Source organism: Drosophila erecta, unplaced genomic scaffold (genome assembly GCF_003286155.1).
Source record: "Drosophila erecta strain 14021-0224.00,06,07 unplaced genomic scaffold, DereRS2 tig00000126-arrow-pilon, whole genome shotgun sequence".
In the NCBI taxonomy this organism is placed as follows: Eukaryota; Metazoa; Arthropoda; class Insecta; order Diptera; family Drosophilidae; genus Drosophila; species Drosophila erecta.
The window spans coordinates 4,640,299-4,654,185 of NW_020825209.1; the positions used below are offsets into that span (position 1 = coordinate 4,640,299).

The 13,887-nt window shown below is 45.4% G+C and overlaps 1 protein-coding gene across 4 annotated transcripts; it reads right to left on the reverse strand.

The window, feature by feature from the left end:
• Positions 1-146: 146 nt before the first annotated feature.
• LOC6550059 (E3 ubiquitin-protein ligase UBR1) lies at positions 147-12,201 on the reverse strand. Of its 4 annotated transcripts, none has more exons than XM_026982250.1 (11): positions 12,041-12,201; positions 11,134-11,378; positions 7,258-7,275; positions 6,382-6,716; positions 5,950-6,279; positions 5,198-5,885; positions 3,969-5,130; positions 3,797-3,908; positions 3,601-3,729; positions 2,123-3,533; positions 147-2,056 (listed from the first exon to the last, which is right to left on the reverse strand). In XM_026982250.1, exons 2-11 carry the CDS (start codon positions 11,309-11,311, stop codon positions 936-938), a joined length of 5,484 nt encoding a protein of 1,827 aa, XP_026838051.1. In that variant the 5' UTR covers positions 11,312-11,378; positions 12,041-12,201; the 3' UTR covers positions 147-935. The 4 variants fall into 4 exon arrangements, with proteins under 4 accessions (XP_026838051.1, XP_001977518.1, XP_026838052.1 ...); XM_001977482.3 differs by having other exon boundaries at positions 11,134-11,442; XM_026982251.1 differs by having other exon boundaries at positions 12,028-12,201.
• Positions 12,202-13,887: the final 1,686 nt, after the last annotated feature.

Here is a 13,887-nt window from a genome sequence, read left to right on the forward strand (position 1 = left end):
TAAGTATATTGATCAAGTAAACATGGTTTGACAAATTCTATTGTGTTCCTCGCGTAAGAGTGAGATGGATGTCAAAGCAGCGCTCTGAAAGAGAGGGCGACTGTAGGTGTATGCTTCACTGTGTGCGTAGGTTGTGGGCGGATGGGCAGGTGTGTGTATTGTGGTGATGGTTTGAGGGATTGAGGGAAGCGGGTGGGCGCGACTGTGAATTTCGGTCGTACTCTTAATCGGTATCAATATTTTTACACTAACTAAATATACAACTCAAAAAACGCCAAAAATAGGATCTCAACCTGGTTAGGATCGGCACTCAAAGTTTGGGACTACATATATACATCGAGTGGGGCTGCGTGAGCAGGAGTGTGAGAGAGGGAGAGAGCAGGAAATACATATTTTTGTCTTTATTTTAAAGTAAATATCTTCCTTTAGTTGCTGCGACATTTGAAGTGCTGGCAAAAGTTAAACCTAGTCGTTATATTTTTAGCATACGTATATATATATGTATACATAGGCATATATATACATACATATATATAACTAGAGGAGGGCGCTGGGCCGCTCAAACTATCAACAAGTTTTCTAACGTTAGCTCAAAAAAATAATAAGAATATTGTATTCAATTAATATTAATTAATAAGAAAAAATCAAACAATGGTCTCAGGTGTCGGTTGGGGCCGCTGGACAGGATTCTGTGGTGGTGCTGTGTTCGTGGCTGGTGTCGTTGACTGTGGGTGTGGGATGGGTGTGCGCTGGGTGCTGGCTGGGTGCTTGATGGGCTCGCTGGATGAGTGAGCGCTTCTCCAAAATGGATAAGTAGTAAAATGCTTAGACGTATAAATAGGCTCTCCTAATGTTAGTATGTAATAATCACATAGACTGCCGCTATTTCCTTTTTGCTGCCTGCCCTCAGCTTCCTTCTCGGTGTCTGCGGACGACTACATGTGATGCCACTGCGCCGCCGCCGCAACATTTGTGTTGTCGTTCAGCCTGGCGATCTCCTCGTGCAGTTCATGCCCCAGCCACTGCAGGAAGATCTTGCTGTAAGCCGCCTGGCAGAGCCTCAGCGGATTACCGCGCCTCAGACCCATATCCGTTTCGCCGTACTCGTCCAAATATGGCGGCGGAATGAAGCAACCTTTGCCGCGGCCCAGGTACACCACCTGGCAGTCACGGATGCGCAGGAAGATGCCCACCTCGGCGCCACAAGCGTGAGCGTGATGGGTGCACGCGCCCACCGAGACCTTGCCCAGCTCCGGCTGGCAGCAGTACGACTGACCGCACAAAATTGAGCCGCATATCAGACACATCGTTGGCGTCTTCATCTCCTCGCGCTCGTTGTTCGGACAGAAGATGTCTGATACGCTGTTGATTAAATCGCTGAAGTCGTCGCACAGTACCTTCAAGCGCGGCAGCGGGCGCAGGCAAGGTTCCAGCTGCAGGGAGCGACGGGCATCAGGCTGGCAACGCTGCTCCACGTCACGGTCAATGTGCGGATGCGAGGCAAACGAGTGCATCATGGTGGCGTACACCGTCTCCATGTCAAAGTAGACACCCAGCATGGGGTCCAGGCCCAAATACTGGCACATTAGATCAAAGCGATCCAATTGATCTGTGGGAAACGTGTCTGGAAAATCCACGTCGGTGAGAAAGCGATAGAAGAGGCAGGAGCAGCGCAGGAATGAGCTCATCTGTCGCTGCACGTACTCGAGAAGAAGGGCCAAATCATGCGATTCACAGGGTATCACCACTGTCTGCTCCTGACTCTGATTTTCTTCCGTGTCTTCCTCCGCCAGCTGCATCTGTTTATTCTTCTGCAGCACTCTGGCCGGAATATTGTAGCGGCGATAGAAGGCCACCATATTGTCCCGAATCCTTGACGGTAGCTGCTCCACGTAATCCAATTGTGTGAGTTCAGGATTGGGCGTCTTTGCCGCTCGTTTAGCCTTTTCCTTATCCACATTAAAGCAGAGGACCGCCTTGGTCAGGTGGGCCAGGAACATAGTCTGCAGGATGTAAAAGTCGAACATGCTGCCGCTGGGTACGATCGCTCTGTGACCTGAAAAATAATGAAACAATCTGGTTAATTACAACTGGTTGATGAATGACCCTTAATGACACTTACCCTTCTCGGGTACCATCAGATTGAGCACTCCAAACTGGAACGGCACCAGCACGCGGAAGCAGTCCCACTCGAGCACACTGGTGCCATTTTGATTGAATACGGTGTCCAGCAGTCTAGCGGAGAATTCCGCTTGGAAACGCAACGACGGTAGCAATGGAAGTTCATTATTCAATTCCGAAGCCGAGAAGCGTGCGCAAGCCCTCACCAAGTTCCTGGCACAGCTCTGGTGGCGCATGGACAGCTCGGCCTTCAATGGCTTTTGGACCACGTACAAATAGATCTCCAGCGCCTGCAGCGTGTAGCTACACGTGTCCCACAGCATGGGCACCAACTCGAGGCTTCCGGGTTCCAGTGCAGTGGCTGGTTGGTCCTTAAGATGTGACTGCTGAATCTGCATGGTATTTATCAGCGCTTTGTTTAGGAATTCCAACACTTCGCCAAAGTCGCCGTGCAACCCAGGAAGATTCTTAATTAGGTGCACGCTGCGCTCGAACTGTGCCATACCCCCAACGACCACGCCGGACATGCGCAGAATGTTGGACACACTAGGAAAGAGAGCCATTTCATCGTCCTTCATGGCACCCAGTTCAATGGCCAGTGTGCTCATGATCTCCACGAAACTGTCCAATGGTAAATAGCTATCGGTCGATGTAGGAGCCGGCGAGAAAGCGGGCAATGCTGTTACCGGCAGTACAGTGTTACTAAGGGTTCGGCAATACGGACAGTGGAACTCCACGTTGGCCGCCTGGCCTAGGGCCGCACGATTGCGGTGCGGACGACGCAGCTCCTTGATCTCCTCGTTGCTGAAGTACTCCAGCCAGCAGTCGTAGTGCATCACGTGGCCACAGCAACTCATGTGCAGTGCGCTCTGACTAGTACGCAAATTTGGCGTAGTGAAGATCACCCGCGAGGTCTGGACAAAGGCAGAGCTAACCAATTGCGGGATATTCCGGCTGATGGCACAGTTCTCGAAGCATAGGATGCATTTGACGGTATCATCGCTGCCCTGATAAAACTTGCGGTCCGGTCCCAAGCAGGCTACGTTCGGCTTAAGGGCCACTGCTCCCTGTTCCTCCTCGGAGGGTATATCCTCCCAATCCATGGCACCCGTGGATGCTGACTCCTCGCGCGTTTCCGTGTCGGTGGCCGCAAACATTTCTGCATTACTATTCATGAACGACTTCTGGGCATTCTGCATCTGGGCCATTATCTGTGCACGACGTTCGGCCGCCAAACGAGCACGATTCTCCTTCTCCTCTCGCGCCTGCTCCTCGGAGCTGAGTGGCAGTTCCTCCCCGGCGCTTTGCTGAGAGCCACTAGGTCCTGCTCCACCATCACTGGGCGCCTGTTTGGCCTGCAGCTTCTTGTAGCGCTCGATGGTCCACAGCACAAAGTCGTAATGAGCCTCCAACTGGTCGGGTAATTATAAAAACCAAAAATTAGCTAGGGGAATTTCAATTTTTAGGGATGAGACTCACCCTCGGGCAACGGGCGAGCTCTTCCAACTTCTCCAGAATTCCGTACTTCTGGGAACGCTCGTAGAAGCTCAAGAAGGAATAGTGCTCGCTAAGCTCCTCCTGAATGGCAAAACCCAGCAGGTGAAGGACCTGTAGGGAAATATACGAAATGAAATATTAGGAAGATTGAACCATTAGTAAAATATAATACATATACCTTTTGAAGATGCGATTCGGTAAAGGAGCGACTATGCGTATTCAAGGCCCTGTTCATAACCAAGATGCAGATGTTCAAGAACACAGGGCACTGCAGGATGTTGGCCATGGATCTGAAAGAGCCATGCGTGAGTATATAGACATATATTAGGGTATGTTGCCTTTAAACTCACGTGAAGGCTGGTGTTAGTTGCGGCAGCATCGGTGGCGGGCAGCAGACAAGCTGCTTCTTGGCCTTTCGCCGCTCCCGCTGCTGTTCCTCGGCCTTGGACTTGTCCTCTTTGGTGTAGTGATAGAAGTACATGTTGAACTCCACAAGCAAATGCTCTTTTAGTTCGTATACCCCCTTACTGTCTGCTCCAACGGGCTTCTTGAACACGGCCACCGTGTTGATAACGTCCTCGAAAATAATGTCGTTATTTCCGCTATTGCCATCCGGCAAGGCGCGACTCAATTCCGAGTGTGAGTAGGATTTGATGCACAACAGCTGGATGATCTCCTTGCGCAGGCGATCCTCTTCGGTAACCATCGAAACGCCAGGCATCCAACGTTCTCCAATGATAACGATCAGTAGTTCCAAGAATTCGTCAAAGATTGATGCCTCTCGCAAGATTTCATCGTTCATCTCATTATCGGACAACATGGACCAGTGGGTTTCTTGTAACCAAGGGATCATGTTGAACTTATTCAATACATGGATCAGGAACTCGTTGCTCTCCATTAGGGAGGCGCCGATCTGCAGGCAGGCTATGTCCCTGTCTAGCATCTCTACGCGGCAACGCACATTTCGGTAGAAGTAGAGTTGGTGCAGCAGGGTGTAACCATTGCGGCGCCACATGCCCGCGGCCACCTGGGCGATCATTGCTTGGGTGCATAAAACCGGTTCGATGATCTCCCTGGGCGTTAGCTTAATGCTTAGCGCATCTGTTTCCGTCTGCAGCTCATCGTAGGTTAAATCGTGGGCACCCAAGTGCAGATAAATTCCAGCGTAGAAACGCGACAAAGGCAGGTGGATGGATACCGGCTGCACTGATACGTCATAAACTAGACAATTGGCTAAATGGCCAGCCACTTTCTTCGGCTGTACGATCCTCTCGCCGCCCACAATAAAGCTGTTGCTCACCAGCGCCCGCATTGTCATCTTGTAGAGCTTACGTAGCAGCTTCACATCGCCGGACGCCCACTCAATAACCTGCGAGATGGTCGTGGCCAGCTTGATGTGCAGGTTGAAGGCGCACTCCCACTCCGGCTCGTAGTCCATGTGTTGGCCCGTCTGCCTGGTTATCGACTCCATGCCCTGCATCACGTTTAGCACGCGCATCAAAGCCCGACAGCCTGTGTGTTACAAATGGGGTCAATTATCTTGAATGGCTTACAAATTCAACAAGCTGCCGGTGCCTACCTTCTAGGAAACCGTTCCTTAGATCGTTGCTCAGCATCTCCGGCTTTAGGCTGAGCAAGTATCGCAGATCGTAGAGGATGTAGTTGGCCCGCTTGAAGAAGGTGAGGCTGGCGATGTTCTTGCTAAAGTGCAGCGTCTTGTTACGGATGAACTTCTCGATGGCTACGTGGTAGAACGTGTGCAGCAGCTTGTCAAAGATGCCCTCATGAGCGATCAGGTGATGTGCTATGCTAGGCACCGTGAACAGCTGAACGCTGAGCGAGACTATCGAAAAAGCGTGATCGTGGTCATCGCTGATAAAGTCCTCCACAATAGTGGCGTAGCGGCGCGAAAACTCCTGGGCTAGGACCATCTTGTTGTCGTACTCCATGAGCATGCCAGAGATGAGAAGGCGGTGCCAGCAGGTGCGCGCCGTCTTCCACAGCTTCACGTCGTACTCGAGGATGTGCCGGATGCAGAAGGCCTCCTGTTTGCGCTGCACCAGCTCGGAGAACGTCTTCCGGAAGAGGTAGTGGCGCACCAGGAACTCCTGGAACCAGCCGAGCAGCTGCAGGGCAAACTGCTGACAGGCCACGGCCCCGATGTGCAGCACCGATGTCCTCAGGGACTGGTTGTTGCGCGCCGTCGACAGCAGGGCGGTTGGCAAGATCATCTGATTCTCGATGGATTCCTTTAGTCTGTTGCACTCCTGAAAAATGGTACCGCACTGAATAAATGATGCTCTTGCGAAGAAGTTGTGTCTGTTAGCCCACCTCAAATGTATCGCATTTGACCACCGCTCGTCCCTCGCGATCGATTGCCGCCACAATTTCCATTGCGTCCTTCGGCCGGCACTTGGCGATCTTGGTCAGCGTCTGGATGACCTGGTCGAAAGTGTGTGACTCGTCGTTGTAGAGCACAGTGCAGTACTGCGCTGCGTCCGCGTCGCCCTCCACATCGCCATCCAAGCACTGCAGGCTGGCGTTCGGCTCGATCTCCAAATAACTCACGCAGAAGGCGAGGATTGCCCCGAAGCAGATCTCAACCCGCTCCAGTACCGCGTCTGTCAGAATCTTGCTCTCCAGCGGATTCTTGCGATTTGCCTGGACAGACGAATGTATAGGAGAAATTGTGTTAATTGGTTGCTTAGTTATACTAGGTTTTCCTTGTTTAGCATCTGCGTGTGTGGTCTACTTGATACTAACCAGATGCAGCTCGCAGTAGTGATCCTTCTTCCAGGCCTCGTCGTCTCCGCAGTCGCAGCAACCACCGCCGCCGGAAGTGGACATCTTATACTTGTGGAAGCGATGCGCCGAGCGCTTGAAGCAGTTGACGCAAAGCACGCAGGTGGGATCGACGCCGCACTCGCGGCAACTGTAGGTGGGCTCCCCGTTCTTAAAGACCTTGCCGCAGACGGTGGCCGTGTTGCCCTCCAGCCGGAGCTTCTCCAGTGCGGAGGAAGGGTTGTCGCCCAGCATAAATTCCACCACGACATCGATGATCTCCTCCTTGGCCAGCGACTCCTTGAACATGCATTTGACTGGAAGAGATGACACCATTAGTTTGAACAGAACCAAAGTGGACTCAATGAGTTGCTGAATGCGAAGTATATTAAAAGCCTAGCTGGTGTGTGGTCGCGTCACGTTAATCCGCTCCAGACTTACTGGAGCCGCAAATCCGGCTCTTCGTGCACTTAAGCCGCTTGATCTCTGGCACCACGTTCGCCTGAGCATGGGTCAAGTGAAACAGCACCCCGACGCGCAAGTTCTCCGAGTTCGTAGGCCCTTGGCCCCAACCATGCTCGTGGTGATTACACCCACACTCCAAGCAGTTTGTCCCACGACAGCCCGCACGTTTGAAATCGGATTGAATTGGATGGATTGGTCGGTTCGGTTCGGATGGGATTTGAATGATGAAAGATTGGGAAATGAGTGGGGAAGGATTTAGGGTTTGGATTAGTGCGAGCTTGTGGGGATCACTGAATTAGTGTCTGTTGTGGTTGTTCAATCGTGGCTTTAGATAAGTTTCCAGCAAACGTTTTGAAGTCATTTTTGGTTTTTTAAAAATCGTTGTGTACTCACGAGTAATCGCATTGGTATCTGAAAGAAGATCAATTGGTTAAGATAAGTAACATTTTAACACTAATATGCGCAATATTAGAATTTTAATTGGAGCAAGGAATATACACATGATCAATAAAGTGCGTGGAGTTCGATCACTCACTTCTATATCTTATACACCTCCCTCATTTAGTTTCCTAGTATTCAACGTTGAAAATTATGCTTAAAAACATAATTATAAATACTAAGATCAGAGACAGTAAATGATGCTTCAGTTTCATTATTATTTGATTTGATTTGATTATTACCAAAGTTAGCTAAAACAACTGTTTCTAAGTTGGGCCAGCTGTGATCGGCCCTGGTATCTTTTGGTTAAATGAAATTAGAGACGGCTCAGAGACATTGGTATCGGAGGTTATAAATAAACATACTGACTCATGGGTTAGCAAACTGTCATCTTCTGGCTTTATTGCTTTATTGCTTCTCGATGCCGTGAGTAATGCAATAGATTATAGCCAGGCTGAAGTATCGTTCAAATGCTTAGAACAGGTCGGACCGCACCGCATGTGGATAATGATCGTGATCGTGATCATGATCGCGACTATATTATTGGGGCTGGGCGACCGCAAAAGAGAATCACAGTCGAAGACAAGAGAAACCTTCGGGCTAAACGAGTTTTCGCAACCAGAAAAACCAAGCCAAATCAAAAAATCAAATTCAAAAGCAAATACAAATACCAAAATAATCAATTTACAGCAAATGCAGTTCAAGGTCGTCACAAACGCTGTGAAAACTCTGCAGCGCAGAATCGAAAAAGTACAATATTGGAAAGAGAGCGATAAGCTTTCAATATAATCTATTATCAACGCATCTGACGTAGCTTCGGGGCTATCAGTGAAAAATAAAATATATGTATGCATATCTACTGCCTTCAATGTCTGCAATACATTAAATAAAAATAGAAAACTCGCAGAGTACTTTCTATATACATACATATGTACATATGGCAGTCTTAATCAACAACAGCTCGAAAATGGTTACTTTAATTAATCTTTACGGTCAGACATATCGCTGCATTTAGCTATATCTCCAGGTATATGGGTGTCCATATAGAAATGCATTTAATACTGCGTGTGCGTCAGTTTGCTGAGGCGTAATAGACTGGAACAAAGAAGGCGCCTGGAGCGGAAAATAAAAGAAACATCGAATCGAACTGAAATGTACTATACAGAACTGAACTGAAAGGAAACGCCGGTAAAGAGGAGGCCACCTCATCGCTTCCTGAATCACAGCGATTCTACAGACACGGTCACAAAAAGAGATCGCGGAATGCTTAAAAATATGTTCTCGATTTTTTAAACATGAATATTAAGAATGTTTGCGTATGTAACAATGTGACACATAAACATCCGAGGTTTAAATATGATTCAAAAAATAAAGTTGTTGGCAAATGATCAGTTTTGATATCAGTATATAATAATATATAGCTAACAATGAAATCCACTAATAGCGCTCAATTAAACTCTCAACAAGAAGTAATCAAGAGGTGATTAAATTTAAAATATATGCATAACTTTAACGATATTAAACTTAATTACAAATACCACACGTATATACAGCTCCCAATGTATTGTTATTCTTTCGAACAAATAAATCTTGGCCTTTGTTCCAGATGATTTGTCATAAGCATGGAAATTAATTATGGCACCCACTGTATTGCACATTTCTCGATTCCGAGAGGAAACAAAATTTTAAGGCTCGAATGCGGCAACGATCGTTACAAAGAGCATTTCTGATTTCTGAAAGGGTGGGCGATCGACCTCAAATAAATCTCGATAATACGGACGGCCACCTACAACTTTTGTAAAATATAATACATACATACATATATGCCCAAAATTGTGTCAGCTGTGCTGTTTTTGCACAAAGAAACGAGAGCGAAAGCGGAAAAAGAAACAAGACATTTGTGTACGCCTAAGATGAGGAAGATATCCCAACAGAGATAAGAAAGAAGAAAAAAATTCGTTAAATGTGCAAGCGATGTGGACAGCATTTTGTGTAACAACGTATTAATGTATAATACATGAGTTTTCCATGTTTGACTTTTCCATTTCCATTGAGACGTGAGTCAAATGTCTTCGTACTTTGCGGCATGTATAGCGTTTATAAGGCGAACAGCCAAAGATATAAGCACCGAAAATCGACAAAAACTGGACAGGTCCGGCGGCCGAGAAGGCCTCCGCAAATGTTCACCTGGATCAGATTAACGCAGGTTGAACAAACTGCTTCCAAATACATATTTTTGTATATTCAACTCTCCGGCTTATCAGTCAGCAGCGAAGTCTCACCTCAGCCGCGGCTTTCGTCATTGTGCATCAGGACTCGAATGTATTGCTCTGTCTGCAACCAATTGGACAGGAGGCAAATATCAGCAGAACGAAGCTATGTCATAGGGAGCTATGGTTGCCATGCCAGGCAACAACATCGGTAGCCATGCCTTCCATATGCTCAGCAGCTGATAAGACAATATAAGAGCCATGAGAAGGGGTGAAAAGCCGATTAACTAAAGCGGAAAGTAAACATTGTTGAAGTAATTGGCGGAAATATTCGCCATGCCCAGAACAGATTGCTCAATGAAGCCGGAAAATGAAGAGCACTTAAGAAGAATCTGGACTGGAAATTATTATTATACCCCAATATTTATATTTCAATATCCGTAACCTAATCTATTCTGTGATTTACTAAATGTAGTCCCATAAATAGGTCATATGTTTATATTGACTTAGTAATGGCAAGTCCAGAAGTATTTTCATTCTTGGCATACAAACAAATAGCTCCTCTCGTTTTATTTCCCCATTTCCTATTAAATCAATATGTTATAAACAGAATGTCGTCTTCAAACTAGTAACGCCTCAAATGCTTTCATAGATTCTCCCAATTTGTTTGTTTCAATAGTCGCATTGTTGCCTTTAGCTTCGGATAATGTGAACTTCTGGCGGAATGTGTTGGAAAACGAGTTTGTTTACTTAATTTATTTGTTGCCAGGCCAGGCCATGCTTTAGTCATTGTTGAACGACTTGCATACACCGGGAAAAAATAAGAACAGGCTATTTAAAATTGCCACAAAAACTGTCATACATTTTACACTTAAATTTAGGCTTATAAGATCTCATCTAATAAGAATTGGGGCATGCAAGTTGTATTGGACAATTGGAAAAGAGCCTAAGAAAATGAATATTTGCGAAAGTGTTCTATTTACATATGAATGAATAACAGAAGATTTCTCACCGTGTACCATACAGTGAGTGTGCATAGAAGGCGAGACAGGTAGAAAATCGAGAAGGCGGGCAGGTGAGCGGTGGGCGGATAAGGGGGTGGTCATTTTTGAGCTGGCAAACTTGAAGAGCCAATTGAAAGGAAAACTTGGTGCAGCAAAGCACGGCGCAGAGGAAAAACGAATTCGCGGAAATGTGAAATAGACAAAACGTGAGAACAACAGCAATTTCAACAAAAGCGTGCAATTGTTCAATGGCAATAAACAAAAGACGAAAGCAGAACAAAAATAGCACTAAAACACACGACGAATAATGATAATTCAAGAGCGAGAGTTTTTAATGGGATTCGGCCAACTTTTGACGCCACATCGATTTAGTACCATTATTACCAGCCTTCTGATTCAAAGAATGCTGTATTCTATTTTAAAACTATCTTCATCAGTACTTCATATAACAAAATATATATTCTTGGAATTGAAAGAATAAACGCCAATTGGATTGAACGATACCTATGTATGTATGTACATATAAGCAGAAACATATAAAAGAAAATAGCTGTTTTCTGATCCTTCCGGCAGCTCCCAACGAATAAGGGTTTTATGTCATGACATCCCCGACTCACCTGTATCCGTACCGCTCGTCTGGTAATCGAAATACTTGGGCGACTCGCGCTTTAAGAAATCGATGATATCAGAGCGGTCTAGTGTGCCCGCCTCGCGCTTGAGGCGCCACTCCTTGATCTGCGAAGTGCACTCGGCAGGGGGCGCCACCACGACGTCCTCCATGTCGTAGCGATCCATCGTTGCTCTCGCTCGCACACGCACTTGCACTGGATCCTCTCACTCGCTCCGTCTCCTTTTGTCTCTTCTGGTGGGGATGGCAAAAACAAAAAAGTTGCAGCGAGGATGTGTACGCCGTGTGTGTGCCGTCTCTATCGGAACCAAAACAAAAAACGGGATTTGGAATACGGAATACGGAATACGGAAAGAAAAGAAATTTTGAGTTGCGCCCTCGCTCTCTCTTTTCGTGGACGAATTTTGGATTTTCACACACACACTTGCTAACAAAGATTTTATATTTACAACAGTGTCGAAATTCACCAAGACTGACAATTCAATCGAGGAAAATGAACAAATGGAGAGGAAAGACTCAATGTGCAACTGTTGCTTTGCACTTTTTCCTGTGTATCAGACATGTGTGATTTTTTTTTGGTTTTAGTTTTTTGGCAACAAAACAAAAACAAAAAAAAGAGAGAGAGAGTGAGAGCGCATGATAAAACGAAAGAAACAAAAACTATAAACACACACACACACACATGCACGGGCACTATTTTTGGTTTTTTTATAATAATCGTTTAATATCTACGATTTATTTTTTGGTTGCCTTTATGTGCACTTAGCACCTTAAAACAAAATAGATTTTCCTTTTCTCTATTTTTTCACTTTCCGTCACACACACGCACACCAACATAAATTCACTCTACTGCGTTTCGCTTTCGTTTTTTCCTTTTCCCAACCTTTTGCACGTACTTGCTTTTTCGTTTGGCTCTCGGGGTAATCACTAGTAATTTACACTTGTGTTGTTGTTTATATCTATCTATTTATATTGGCAGAACGAGGATTCGTCTGCCTCCCATTAATTTCGTAACCTAAACGCAACAAAAACAAGACTGTCATCGATGCAAGCAGGCGTTTTTTGTCAGAGCCTATCGGACAGTACGGTTGGTCGATAGCCAGTGCTGCTATCGATACCATTGCGATAGCTATCGGGCTGTGTTAGCGAATGCATGCTCCGCGACTGCTCGCCAGTCAGTGCACATTCGCGAATATCGATAAGTAATCGAGTTTCCGCCATTTAGTCAGTATTGGTATTTTCGTTTTTTGCGTTGGCGCCATTAAAATCGACTTAAACCAAATTTGTATTTGTTAATTAGAACCGTCTTTCAATTGCCAAAGAAACTAACAAAACAACTAGACGCTGCCGCGCAATGAGTTCGTTATATTGTGAAATCATTCTTAAAATTTGACTACAACGTAGAATGTGACTAGCGCCAAACTACCGTTACGTGTGAGGCGACGGCGTTGTCGCGCTGTCGCCATGTGTAGTCCAGTTAGCGTGTGTAAAGCATAGATCGGTGCGCGAGTCGAAAATGCGAGCAGTTGCATGCAGACGATTGCACGCGCCGGTTTGAATTCGCTTCGATCGAAAAGTTTGTGTGTCAACATGGCAGACCAGCCACAAGAAAATAACAACTCTGCGACAAATAGATTGTATGTATATCACTAAAAGAAGATGCAATGACTTGAAGCCCCAGATTGGTTTCGATTGAAAACAACACAAATTTAGACCACATTCTACAAAACATTCTGAAACACATTTTCTATTTAATTTTGCATACACACAAAAATGTCTTTATTGTTTCGCTTTTTGGTTTTTAGTTGCTTTGGATCGCTTTGTTGGTATACTTGTGTCTGTTTGTTGGAAATACATAGTTTTGTTCGTTTTCTTTCGCTATATCTATTTGGATTCGGTTCGATTTCGGCTTGAATACTTTATGCTGAGATGTTGTCTTGAAACCAAATCACTTCGTTAAATACTGTCCAGTTTTGGTCTTTTTTGTGTTAGATGGCTTGGTTTTTGTGCTCAACTGAATAATAGGTTTCCATCGTTTCCTTTGTACTTTAGGGAAATGAGTTGTATGTTGCATTTTGTATTTGTTGTTAGCTTTGCGTTTACATTGTTTGGTTCCACGTAGTTAATGGCTTTTTGTCGCTTTGGTAGCTTGGAATACATTAAATTCTGCCTTAGCACAATTACATATATAGTTTTCCTTTAGTTTATTATAGAATTCTTGTTTTAAACATTTATAAATATGCATTTATCGTTTAGTTAAATTTAACATTTATTTATTCTCGGGCCTGTTTTTGGGCATTCTCTTCTTTTGGTTTAGTTAACTTGGGTTTCAAGTGGCTGCAACCCCCCATCGTGTACAACATTTAAAGCTTGACTATATTGTTTTATCTGGATTTCTTAGGTTTACTTGGATTCCGGAAGTCGGGGGCCTCTCGTCGGCCCCGCTACAATAAAATTTCAATTTCGCTTATTGACGCAACATTTAACACCTAGGCTTTTGACAAGTAAATGCCATTTCAAATATGGAATTGGCGCCTTCCTCCTTTCGTTTAATGTTAATGGTAAAAAAATCTAAAAAAAATTGTTTTGCCATTTGTTTTTTTGTTTAGTTCTCGCTAAAGCACACCAAATCCCCCGCATATGTAAATATAAAACATATGTATACCTGATCCAATGCGATCGATATAGGGGGTTTTGCAAGCCTGGGACTTGTCTTTAGTGTGGCACAATCTCCGCTCTATTC